Source organism: Octopus sinensis, linkage group LG7, assembly GCF_006345805.1.
Source record: "Octopus sinensis linkage group LG7, ASM634580v1, whole genome shotgun sequence".
In the NCBI taxonomy this organism is placed as follows: Eukaryota; Metazoa; Mollusca; class Cephalopoda; order Octopoda; family Octopodidae; genus Octopus; species Octopus sinensis.
In genome coordinates, this window is record NC_043003.1 from 19,576,690 (window position 1) to 19,590,543 (window position 13,854).

The 13,854-nt window shown below is 36.5% G+C and overlaps 1 protein-coding gene across 1 annotated transcript; it reads left to right on the forward strand.

Moving 5' to 3' along the window:
• The first annotated feature begins 590 nt into the window (after positions 1 to 590).
• On the forward strand, positions 591 to 9,369 carry LOC115213888 (zinc finger protein 883-like). The gene is made up of 2 exons (XM_029782860.2): positions 591 to 750; positions 6,127 to 9,369. The coding sequence occupies exon 2, from the start codon at positions 6,286 to 6,288 to the stop codon at positions 8,200 to 8,202; it is 1,917 nt and encodes a 638-aa protein (XP_029638720.1). The 5' UTR covers positions 591 to 750; positions 6,127 to 6,285; the 3' UTR covers positions 8,203 to 9,369.
• The last annotated feature ends 4,485 nt before the right edge of the window (positions 9,370 to 13,854 follow it).

Below are 13,854 nucleotides of genomic sequence, written 5' to 3' on the forward strand. Positions count from 1 at the left end.
TATTCTCATCACAAGATACTTGTCAACCCAAAGCTATAATGGAAAGACATTTTCCTAAGTCGTCATGTCATGAAAATCGAATATGACTTCCCATGGTTTCGACATAAACTTCTTAACTACACAACCATGCTTACACCTCTCTAATAATGGTATCCCTTCTAGGCGGCGAGCTGGCAGAAACGTTAGCACGCCGGGCGAAATGCGTAGTTGTATTTCGTCTGCCGTTACGTTTACGTTCTGAGTTCAAATTCCGTCGTGGTCGACTTTGCCTTTCATGCTTTCGGGGTCGATAAATTAAGTACTAGGGTAGATCTAATCGACTGGGCCCTCCCCCAAAAATTTCGGGTCTTGTGTCTAGAGTAGAAAAGAATGATGGTATCCCTTACTATACAGATAATCATTAACGTCATCATTATTTATCCACTCCTGTCTGTTCATTAAAGCAATTATTTTTTTTATGCCATTCTGCACAGGATCTTTCTTTTTGTTTTTACAGTCATCTGCTTTTGTAATGAAATTAATTTATAAATCTCATACATTTCACATATTTCCATCGGGTAAGCCAGTTACGAAAGTATGGCTGCTCGTTTTGTCGATTAGTTGCAATGTATCACTTAGTTTGTTCTTTATTATCTTGATTAGCCTTTACAAAGATTTTCTTAATGTCTTGTCCTCTCTTAATTTCCCCGTATTTCTGCATCTATCGTATCTAATTACACCAAATAGCGAAGAAAAATATTAGAAAAAACAGTAAGTTATATAAATACATCTCTACTCCTCACTAATTTTAGATTGATTGCTTTTACATGTAAGGAAACTTTAAAGATAATCTATGAAATTACTGTTTGTATCATTTATCTTAAGATCCTCACAAAGATAATTTTCAGGCAAATTCTTCTAATGACACAGTGTTCTTTCATAAGTTTTGTTTTAATTTCTTTATTTATACTCTTGTTTCATTGCATTTTGTGTTTTGAAGCAAAAATCATACATTATCACTGTTTGAAATGGGGGGTAAAAGATGTAAATTATTTTTTAATTTGTTATTCTTGTAATATTTTTCTTTCATAAACTTTCAAAATATCGGTCATTTATTTGACCGCATTCTGTTCCTTCATAAAGTGTTACGTACGTCCTTGTTACAATGAATTAGGCAAAACCCTTTTATAATTCAAAAAATGGTGGTTGTCGTTAGTGCGCCGTTGTCGCAATATATATATATATATATGTGTGTATATAAATATACATACATACATATATATATATGTGTGTGTATATTACTTAGCGAATGTCATGTAGGAAAATATATTTAAAGCTATTTCTTGCCTTTAACCATCACCATTATGATTAGAAATATTGCATATTTTCAACTTTTTGACGCATATATTTTTTTCTTGTTTGCATCGGTGATTCTTAGTGAGGAATTATTTTTCCATTTAGCTCCAGAAATTTTAGTGAAACAAGGTGAACAAAAGAAAAGGACAAAAAAACAAAACAATAACACAGTATCAGTTAGTAGGACAATGTCCAATTGTATTTGATGTGAAATTTATTGTATTTTTTATATATTGTACATCAATAATACACTTAAGTTTTATTAATAGTTAATGTTCACAGTTTAAATTCTATAGCACTTGCCAGCTTTGTAAGGCATCAACTGGGCATTTCTATTGTAACCGTGTATGAGTAATTAAATGGTTTGGTGGCCGTAATTTTAGGGTGTTAAATAAGAAATTTGCAGTTGTCTTTTGTTACTACAGTCAATGATAACACATGAATATTTCAGTATTCACAACAGTGGTGGCAAGATAAAAGAAATTTAATTTTCTCATATCAGTATAATAAAAAAAAGCATTAAAAAACCCCTCTTGTTGATGATGGCTATTAGTGTATATGTGGAGCGGAAGAATTATTTTCTCTGGCGGTTGTGCTACGGTCAGCTTATCTGGCTTAACGGGGAAATTGCTTTTTTGGCGCTGTCGAGTCATAATCCCTGTAAATACATCCTTGACGCGAATAGAACGGAAAGGACAGTCTTGATCTTGTTCCTCTTTGAATTTTTTGTACCATTTAAAATTCTAGAATATTTGCTATTTTCTTTCGATGTTCTTTTACCGGCCGGCAGAGAGTACCAAGCAAATCTTTGTTCGGTCGAAGGTTAAATAAGTTAAAATAAAATAGAGATATTCGGACGGAATTCTGGTTTAGGCGCCCCATATAACCCCGGTAGTTTTAGCAGTCGGAAATTAAATAGAAAATGAAATAAATTATACAAAAACTAATTATTGAATTTCTTTCAACGCCTTGACTTTGTTATATGATCCCATAAAGACCATCTATCTTGGTCGCCCGCCCAATGCCGAAATTTTGTTGCCCTTGACCTGAAGGCCCATTCAAACTTCCATTCAGAATGCGATATCACTAGTATTTTGTCATAATCAGATAACTCTAGCTTAATTCAGAATTCTCCCGTATGGAGAAGATACACAAGTCATGTACGGCTAGATCAACAAGATGTGTAGTGTCATTTGCCGCGAGTGCGTAAGTGTAACGGAGCAGTTGAATCTTCTGAACTTTGGGTAAAGAAGTTTATGATTGAACCGAAGAATGCTGAGGCATAGTAATGGGATGCATCGTCTTGAATTTGTATTTCGGTTTCATGGAATGTTTAGTGCAAAAGAGGAAATACAATGGAGTAAGGGTGTTTCTAAGAGGTCGATGGCTTGCAGAAAACTGAGTGATGCTGTGGCGATATCACGGTCACAGTCGATCACTGACATAACTCTAGAAAATTGCTGCTCCATCGATATTTGGCATTGCAATGTGTGAGCTGTGATACAAAACTAAAGATTCGATCAACTTTTAAGGAGTTTATCAGTGTTAACGTCAATAATTTCCCTAAATATTGTTCCTGACAGTGATTTGATATACAGACAGACTTCCGTCCAGCAGAATCGGTCAAAGTTATGGTCTTCAAGCATTATACAATTACAGTTAGGTCTTCGTTGATTTTGTCACTGGATCCCTCGGAAATTTATCTCCCATAACAAATTTGGATAATTTATGTTAATTTATTTAATTTCAAATAAATGTATATGTACAAAGTTCGTAACTACCGAAGCTAGAAAAGATGAAAATCTGAAACAAACGAACTTTGTGACTAAGTTGTTCATACACACAAACAAACAAAATTAAAATTACGAGTGGTAATTTTCGTCTCATTTTCACCATTTTCTTTTTTACACTGTCATTTTAGCAATCTGATCTTAAAAACAATTGATTTGTTGCAGTAAACACACATACATATCCAAGACTTAGTTATTCTCTATATTTAACAGTCTTTTTAAAAGTTGAAGTTGGAAGTAGGGTTGGGTGCTATTTCTAGTGTATTTGTTTTAAGGTTCAGTCCCACTGCATGGCACCTTTGGGGCAAATGTCTTCTTTAACCTTGGGTTGGCCATAGCTTGGTGAGTGGATTTGGTAGATGAAATTGAATGAAGCCTATTGTGTCAAAATAAAGACCTGCACTCCCTCTCCTGGGTACAATTTCCTTTCAACATCTCATTCATATTTTCCTTACATTGATCACTCCTGTGCTACCAATTATATCTCTCTCTCCCCTCAAATTCATGTCACCTTTACTCCCAATCTACCTTTCTTATTTCTTTATTGCCCACAAAGGGCTAAACATAGAAGGGACAAACAAGGACAGACAAACAGATTAAGTCGATTACACTAACCCCAGTGCGTAACTGGTACTTAATTTATTGACCCTGAAAGGATGAAAGGCAAAGTTGACCTCGGCAGAATTTGAACTCAGAACATAACGGCAGACGAAATACGGCTACGCATTTCGCCAGCTCACCACCCAATCTACCTTTCTTTAGTCTTGCAGGTTGCAAGGTGACTTCATTAGTGCTGGGGCCGTGAAAATATGCCAAAGCAGGCATTTGAGCATAATGCAGTCCTCTGGCTCATTGGATCCTCTTAAATAGTCCAATCCATGCCAACATAGAAAATGCAAATATGATGGTGGCTGTGTTTGTGCAAAATGGTCTTTCAGTTTTTGTTTTTTCGATTCACTCTCAAGGCTTTGGTTAGCTTGGTGCTCTAGTAGAAGGCAACTGCACAAAGTCCCACACTATGGGGGCTGAACCTGAGACCATTTGGTCAGGATTAGAAAGTGAACTTAACCACATAAACATGCCTGTGTCTATATTGTTTTCCATTTTGCTGCTATAACTCAATTATTGCTATGTGAAGGCTGACAGAAAATCAATTTATGGTAAAAGAGAGAAGCAGAACATAGAACTGTGAATGCTAATAACTCCAGCCACAAATGAAATGGTTTTGTCTTGATACTTCTCAAATGCAACAGATTTTCAGTGTTTTCATGCATATGGATGACATATCATCATCGTCATCATTTTAATGTTCACTTTTTCATACTTGGATGGATTTTGTTAAAGCAGATTTCCTGTGGTAAGATGCCCTTCCTGTCATCAACCCTTGTGTTTCCAAGCAGGGAAATATTTTCCCATGGCTTGACATGTTTATGCAGAATATTGGAAATGGCACTACTTACTTAGGTGATGGTGACACATACAACTAGCATACAATGTCATGCAATACACATACACAGATATATATATATATATGTATATATATATATATATATATATACACATACATGATGGACTTTCAGTTTCTGTCTCCCAAATCCACTATCAAAACTTAGGTTAGTCCAAGGCTATAGTAGAAGAGGTGCCTGCAGTGGGACTGAACCTGAAACTATGTGATTGGAAGCAAGGTTCTTAACCATGGAGCCGTACCCGACTTTTTACAAAATATTTTTAGACTTAGAACTCTTGCCTTTGAATACTGTGGTCAGTAGCATGAGAGGAACTAAAAGAGCTGCAATAGTTTGTGTGACAATCATTGACTGTCCATTCATTGTCTATTCTGAAAGTTAAATATTTTCGCAGAGGACATCTTAAAATTCAGTGCACAACGTTGAAAAGACATGTGACAGTGGCAGGATGTGCGAAATGTAATTAAAAGTTAGCTTTCTCTTAATATTCCATAGGCATGCTCAATCCAAGCTATAGTTCAACACCACCAGGAGTTTTTATGATTCCACTTCAGAAAATAACTGAATTGGATTGTTTCCAGTTACCTTTTTATTTTAACTATTTCTCCATGATGTTTCATATGAATTAGCAAATGTCAATCTATCCTTCAAGTCAAGGATGGCATATTTGCCAGACAATTATTCAATTGTCTTGAAAATATTTGACATGGACCAAGATGCATTGCTGTACTCGAAGACCCACCCACCACAACGGAATTGATATCCTAAAACCAAGGTGCCATGCAGAAAGTATTGGTGCTGATGCCACACAAATGGCACTGGTGGTGGTACTATGTAAAAAGCACCCACTACACTCTGTAAAGTGGTTAGCATTGGGAAGGGCACCTAGCAGTAGGAACCCAACCAAAACAGACTATGGAACCTGGTGTGGCCCCTGGCCTTGCCAGCTCCTTTCAAGTCATCCAACCCATGCCAGCATCGAAAACAGATGTTAAATGATGATCACAAAAAGCACCCACTATACTCACTGAGTGGTTGGCGTTAGGAAGGGCATCCAGCTGTAGAAACACTGCCAGATCAGACTGGAGCCGGTGCAGCCTCCATGGCTTACCAGACCCCAGTCGAACCGTCCAACCCATGCTAGCATGGAAAACGGATGTTAAATGATGATGTTCTCTATATTTGGAGAATAATGATATATTGTGTTAAATACAAACATCTTGCTTGAATGTGCATTCTGACAGCCTAAACATCATTGTCATACTAACGACCTGATTTCATTTTTCCTCCCGTTATATTATCACAAACACTTCAAATTCAATTTCAAGTCCCATCACCAATTGGAATCATTCTGCTGTTCATCCCTCCAGAAAGATTTCCTCCTAAGACTATCCACCACATGGCCACATCTTTTCTTCAGAAATTTTCTGTCTCTTTCTTGTTTTACATTCAGTGTCTGTATTCAAGTTTATTCCCCAGAAACTTCTGTTAATGTTTTATTGTCTTTTATATTTTATACTGTTTTGTTATTTCAGAATTCCTCTCTCCAAAGATACCCCAAGGAATAAATGAAGAGTATGCAAGACTAAAAAATGACCTTATCAAGATATGTAATATCAGTTATATAACCTTGAAGTAATTTATGAAGTTGTAAAGAAACGCATTGCATTTGTATTTAATGAACAAGTGGTACAATGGAGGAGGCACAGTGTGAGAGTCCGCTTCATGATGATGAAGTCAAATCTGAAGACGAGCAGCTTGACGATGAAGTAGGATCCGAGAGTCCAATTCATGATGATATAAAATCTGAGACAAAGTTAGATATAACAAAGAAACTATACACCTGTGATGTGTGTTTGCTAATATTTTCTGATGTCGGGAGTTTGACAGAGCATAAACAGATACATGGCCCTGAAAAACCATATCCATGTGATATCTGTGGCAAATCATTTTCACACAAAACTAATTTAACTCGTCATCACAAACATGCACATTCTGAAGGTAAATCCTGCTGCTGTGATATCTGCGGTAAAACATTTATGACAATCGAAACCTTAGCCACTCATAAACGCACTCATACAGATAAGAAACCATATCATTGTGATGTCTGTAGTGAAAGCTTTACAAAACGTAAAACATTAAATGTCCATAAACGTCGTCACACTGAGAAGCCACACGAATGTGATGTCTGTGGGAAAACGTTCTCTCACAGTGCTTATTTAACTTCTCACAAACTTACCCATTCAGAAGAGAAACCGTATGAATGTGATAGCTGTAGTAAAACATTTTCTCGGAAAGATTACTTGAAACGTCACAGGCGTGTTCACACTGGGGAAAAACCATATGAATGCGATGTGTGTGAGAAATCATTCTCTGGTAGTGCAAATCTAACTTGTCATAAGCGCAAACATACAGGTGAAAAACCGTACGAGTGTAATATCTGTGGTAAAACATTCTCGACAACTGGAAATTTATCTTCTCATAAACGAATTCACTCTGATGAGAAACCGTACGAGTGTGATATCTGCCATAGAACATTCTCTCAAAGTGGACATTTAACTAATCATCAAAGTGTTCACACAGGTGAGAAGCCGCATCGCTGTGATGTCTGCGGTAAAACGTTTTCAATCATTGGAGATTTAACACGTCACAAACATAGTCACACAATTGAGAGACCTTTCCCGTGTGATGTCTGTGATAAAAAGTTCACAACCAGTGAACATTTAGCTTCTCATAAACTTATTCACATAGAGAAACCTCATGAGTGTGATGTCTGCGGTAAAACGTTTTCAAGAAAAAGATATTTAATTAGACACAAACATATCCATACAGGGGACAAGTCTTACCACTGTGACATCTGCGGTAAATCATTCTTCATGCATGCAGACTTAATTCTCCACAAGCAAATTCACACAGGTGAGGAACCTTACCAGTGTGACATATGTAATAAAATATTTGCAAGAAAGAGGTATTTAGTTAGACACAGACACATTCATAAAGGCAATAAATCTTCCCAGTCTGATAGTAACTGTGATAAAGATGCACCAGAAGGTGAAAATTCAGTTGATAAAGATGATTCTGGAAACGAAAATTCAACAGCTAGTAAAGATACTCACAAAGAGAAACTACATCAGTGTGATGCCTGTGGTAAGATATTTGCACAGAAGAGATATTTAATTCGGCACAAACATATTCACTCAGATGAGAAGCCCTACCACTGTGATACATGTGGTAAAACGTTCTCTCGAAATGACTATTTGACACTTCACAAGCGTGTCCACTCAGGGGTAAAACCATATAACTGTGATGTTTGCGGTAAAGCATTCTCTACAACTAAAATTTTAACTCGTCATAAACGAATTCACACCGGAGAAAAACCATACCAATGTAACATGTGTGGCAAAACATTTACTTATAAAACTACTTTAAATTACCACCACCAGAAAAGCAAAGACTGCCTTTATATACCACACGGCTTGGATGTTCTTGCCTCTCAATCTGTAGCAGAGCCTTCTTATCCTTTGCCAGGAGCATCGCTAATGACTTCGCAAAGTCCTACAACCCACTATCCTACTTCCAATATGGCTCTGTTAGCAGCACACTCGCTATAAAAACTGCAATGTCTACAGCTTGTATTGCTTCCAACTCCCAAACTGCATTTCAACAAAACTTTTCGCAACAGAGTTGTCATGTAACGGACTCCTGCTAAATATAACCATATCTAGGTGTCTGGTCTTGGGTGTGTTCTTTCCCTAAGCCTCTCTACTCCTGACCTACATCCTATCAACCAAAATCTTCAACCTTTCTCATTTTTCAGAAAGATCTATGGAAACATGCAGCAGTGTATTGCTTCTCCCAAAATGGGAATTACCAACCTATTTCTCTTCCTCTTACTCTCTTCCAGCACCTCAGAACTGACAACAGAAACAGTGGCCTCCATTAATTATCTCTAGATGTATTTCGACTGGAGATTTGTTTTGTTTTTCACTTGATTCTCTTTGCCCTTGAGCACTCTAGTGAAAGATGGCATTTTAATCCATTTGGCCTGAATACCTAAGCTGAGGTGCCCACCATTGGTCTATATCATGTCTTTTTGTCTGGATTTCTGCAAAATCAATGCACTGTTCAATGTGTGCAGATGAGGCCCTCACCAATACATATTTTATAAACTCTGGTCTACTCCATGGTCCAACTACATTTCCCACACTTCTATGCAGACGATTTTACTGTCACTCTTACAAACATCCAAGCCCAAAACGGGTCCTGTGCTTTTTCCATAAAACTGAGGAAGCTTGAAAAGATTCTTCATGACTTTAATGACAATCTAATCTATTTCAACAACATAACAACAAGCCAAGCAGTCAATCCTGTATATCATCCTCTATAATCATGATCGAAGTCCCTGAAAGTGCAAGATCTCACAATCTTCAATGATCTCTCATGGTAACCTCTTGTGCTAAACACTTTCCACAATCCTCCGGAGCTCCATAGTGTTCCTGTCAATACAAAAAAGTGTAAACATTGACAAGATGCTTAGTCATGTGTGCAAATTATGATCTCTACAGATGTTTACTCCAAAGTCATTGTAGAATGAGACTTCAGTGTTTTCTTGTAGGAAAACTCGATTGATTTGCTGTGGTGTGTATATAATTTCTCATGCCAATATGATTGATATCTGTAGTTAAAACATTTGTAACAGATGTTTTGGTTTTCCACAAACATTCGTATAGTTCATAACGATACTCATAGTATATATCATTCTTATTCACCAATTTCCACAAACCTATTCATACAGGTGGCATTAATGATAAAATATTCTAGAAATTCTGTTTTAACTAGTCTCATGTCATAACTGAAAATCATTGTCGCAATTAAAGAAGCTGTCACAACACAAATAAATCACGGTATGTTGCCTGAATGAAATGTGTTTGTATCAGAATTTTTAGTAAATCTTAGAAAATGAGTGAAAGTTTCGTTTATAGTGCTATTGTAACATTTTTGGTAGAATTGTTTGAAAGATAACCATAAAATACAGCTGTAATATTTCACCATTCCTGACTCTTTAATTTTATATATATATATATATATATATATATATATATATATATAGATGTTACACATGATTGAGAAGGTCTTTGATGAAAAAAATATTAAAAGTTGCATAAATGTAACTTTTCCTTTGAAATATTTCCATGTTAAATTCTTACAGTAGTTTAACCTTTTCCCTTTCAAATTGACAGAGATTGGAGGTTATTTTTGTAAATTACGTTCCAGAATCCTCCTCGACATTGTGTTTAAGCTGATTATAAACTGCTATTTGTCACTATAACCATTAACTTGGTCAAATCTTATTTTTTAAAGATAAATTTTTATGTTGTAATTATATTTGAAATGAATATATAGAACTGTCTGTCAAATTATTACTCCTTTGGAAATGTTTCGTTACGTTTCTGATTTACTTACAGTGGATTAACTTGAATAATGAATCTGGCTATAAATATGCAGTTATCAAAATTGTATCACTTAATTGCTGGCAATAAATGTGTATTTTAAAAAATAATCTTCTGATGTAAAAGTTGTCCTTCGAAATCTTAACTCATGGGATATCTTCAAATATATAAGTGCCAAATGAATGAATACATCAAAATTATAATGTAAAATCTAAATAATAAATATGATGAATTTCTCAAATGTTTGCTTCATTTTTGTAAAAAGTGAATTTTCATATATTCTTAAAATTTCAATTCTAAAAGATGACCACTGCAAACTTGTCAGGAGTTGAGATTTTTTTTCTTGATGGAATTTTTTCAGGAATGTGTAAAGCACCCATTACATTCTCAGAGTGGTTGGTGTTAGGAAGGGCAGCCAACCACAAAAATCATGCCAAATCAAACTGGAGTCTGGTGCAGCCCTTCAGCTTTTCAGCCCTGGTCAAACTGTCCAGCATGGACAATGAATATTGATGATGATGAGTCTTCTGCTATTCATTACCAGAATATTTTGAATAAGTCAGAACATTTCTTGAACTGAAAGCTTGTCTTGTGTAATGTTACATATTTCTCTGGCATGACCTGTTAAGATATTGTATAGATACTGGCAAATTCTGCAGGTGGAGCAAGGCCTCAACTAAGTGGTTCGTAATGCAATTACTAGGAAAGGTGTAGGTAGTGGATTCATCAAGAATAGTCAGCCACAAGGCAGTGAGCTACCAGAAACGTTAGCACGCTGGCAAAATGCTTAGTGGTATTTCATCTGCTGTTCTGAGTTCAAATTCCACTGAGGTCAACTTTGCCTTTCATCCTTTCAGGGTTGATAAATTAAGTACCAGTTATGTACTGGGGTCGATGTAATCGACTTAATCCCTTTGTTTGTCCCCTCTATGTTTAGCCCCTTGTGGGCAATAAAGAAATAAGAATAGTTAGCCACAGACACTGAAACCTTGAAGTTCTGCATGAACAATGCTACTTATGGAAGTTGATCAGTGAGTAAAGGGAAGTGAACAGAGTGGCCCTTGAACATTTACTGTATTGTAATATTGTCAACTGCTTCATGGAAAAAATGTGGATGGACAAAGTCTTGAAAGTTGGAAGTATTGTAGTAAAGAAAAGGTGTGTTTGGCTAAGAATGGGTCTGTTCTGGTATCTGGGCTACAGTGCCATTTTTTTTTTGCACTGCAATAGAAGAGCAAAGTTCTTTGCCAAGTACTATTTTATAACAGGATCATGTGGTGTTGACAATGTAGATGCACTTGCATGACCCAGAGAACTATTAGAGGGACAAAAGCAATGTCGATAGGCAGATGGTCATTAATACATGCTTAGAAAGAGTCTGTCCTGAACCCATTTCTGTTTATAGTTCTTGAAGAAATAACAAGTGTAAGATCAGATTCCTTTGAGAACATCAATATGTGGGAGGACAGCCCAAGAATGTATGTAGAACTAATACAAGTTAGGGAATCTCGAATTTCAATTCTAAATATGAACTCAATTCTGTGTACTTAGTGCAAGCAAGGACCTATGCAATGATATAGATTAACCCAGCAAGTGTTAGTTGTAAGAAACTCATGAGTTACATATTATATATGGCTGACACTTGTGCTGGTGGTATGTGAAAAAACATTCGAGCGAGGTCGTTGCCAGTGCTGCTGCACTGGCTCCTGTGCAGGTGGCACATAAAAAGCACCATTTGAGCATGGCTGTTGCCATTATCGCCTGACTGGCCCTCGTGCCGGTGGCACGTAAAAGCACCCACTACACTCTCGGAGTGGTTGGCATTAGGAAGGGCATCCAGCTGCAGAAACTCTGCCAGATCAGATTGGAGCCTAGTGCAGCCATCTGGTTTGCCAGACCTCAGTCAAATCATCCAACCCATGCTAGCATGGCAAGCGGACGTTAGATGATGACAAGTATATAATAAATCCCATCAAAAGTGAACTGCGAATATTAAGCAAACACCCATGGCTTCAGTCCTTCCAAATTTGAATGGAGAAGTTTAGGAAATGTCTAATAGGCATATGTATGGAATTAATTTAAGAATAACCATTAGTATTAACCTATCTCCTGACAGTAATATATACAATCAATTTAATTTTTCCCTTTTTATACCCTACAATAACTGCATTGAGTTGCCTCAAAGAAAAACTAAAATATTGGTTTGTCTGGAAAGTTCATGCCGATTTTTGAAGGAAAGAAAAAGGTCAATAAATACTTGCCATTACATTTTTAATCAACCAAATATGAACCATTTTGTTGCACAATGCGTCTCCATCTTTCCTTTAATTTGAAAATACCCTCTTCCCAGAATTGAGGTGGTTTCATGGCAAAGAATTCATTAAGGTATCTTTTTATGTCATCCAAAGAATTTAAATTTTTACCATTAAGACTATTCTGCATAGACCTGAATAAGTGGAAATCCGAAGGAGCAATATCTGGTGAATATGGAGGGTGGGGTAACACATCCCAGCCAAGCTGCAGCAATATTTGTCTGGTTCCCAAAGCATCAAGTGCCAAAAATGAACTTTCTTATCTTCCATTTTAAAGGGTTACAAAATTAACACAGGTTATAGGAACATAAACCTTCTTCCACAAAAAGATAGCTTAAACTGTGCTCTAAATGGAGGTGTAGTCAAATCCTATTTTATAGACTCAACCATGTTTTAAAATAAGTCGAAATAAAAGCTACTATAAATCGGCACAAACTTTCCAGACAACTCAATACATGATAGTCCAACAGTACATAAGTACTAAGGCACATGGTTTAACCAATTCCCTACAACATGAGTATAGTATTCAATGAAGCTAGTAATTTCCTATTTTTAAAACATCAATGTAGGCTCTTTGAGAAAACTGTTTGCTATACTTGCTTAGAAAGCATCTGATCCCAAATATTCAACCATAATCAAAGTCATAGTAAATTCACATTCTGGCCATATAATAGCAAGTGTACCACAAAGGTACTAGTGTACATAACAAAAATAAGACAGTACTGAAAATTATCAAAGAAAATATGTTCAAAACAAGGCATACACAGCACACTCACTTGATTACATCTTGAAACTGAAATAAATTCACATTCTTGTTCCAGTACATCTGGAAACTAAAAGATAGTGGAGTTAACAACATACCTATAAACTGGGGCATTGTTGAGATTGCTTCCAAATATATCTCTTCCAGTCAGTATGATCTAAAAGTAAGCATAATTTCTAGAAAGATTCACCGTTACCTTTCAACAGTGCCAATCTCATGTTGCCAGACATTCCTGAACCTTCTGTCAAAGTTCCATTTATCTTTTTTACACTTTAAGGATCACACATTGCAAAAAACTGAATAGTAACTATTATCCACAGCTTCAAGTACACACACACACACATTCCCTGGTTATGTAAAAATGTGTTCCATTTTCTTGTCTTCTCATAGTCACTGTTTGATTTCTTTCACTTACCTAGAGGAGTGCTGTTTTTTTTAAAATTTTGTCCAGGTGTGGCCGTGTGGTTAAGAATCTTGTTTCCTACTCATGTGGTCTTGGGTTTGGTCTCACTAAACAGCACCAAGGGCAAGCGCCTACTGTAGCTCTGGACCAATCAAAGCCTTGTGAGTGGATCTGCTTGATGGAAACTGAAAGAAGTCTGTTATATATATATATAATGAGCGAGGTCGCTGCCAGTGCCACTGGACTGGCTCCTGTGCAGGTGGCACATAAAAAGCACCATTTGAGCATGGCCATTGCCTGACTGGCCCTTGTGCCGGTGGCATGTAAAAGCACCC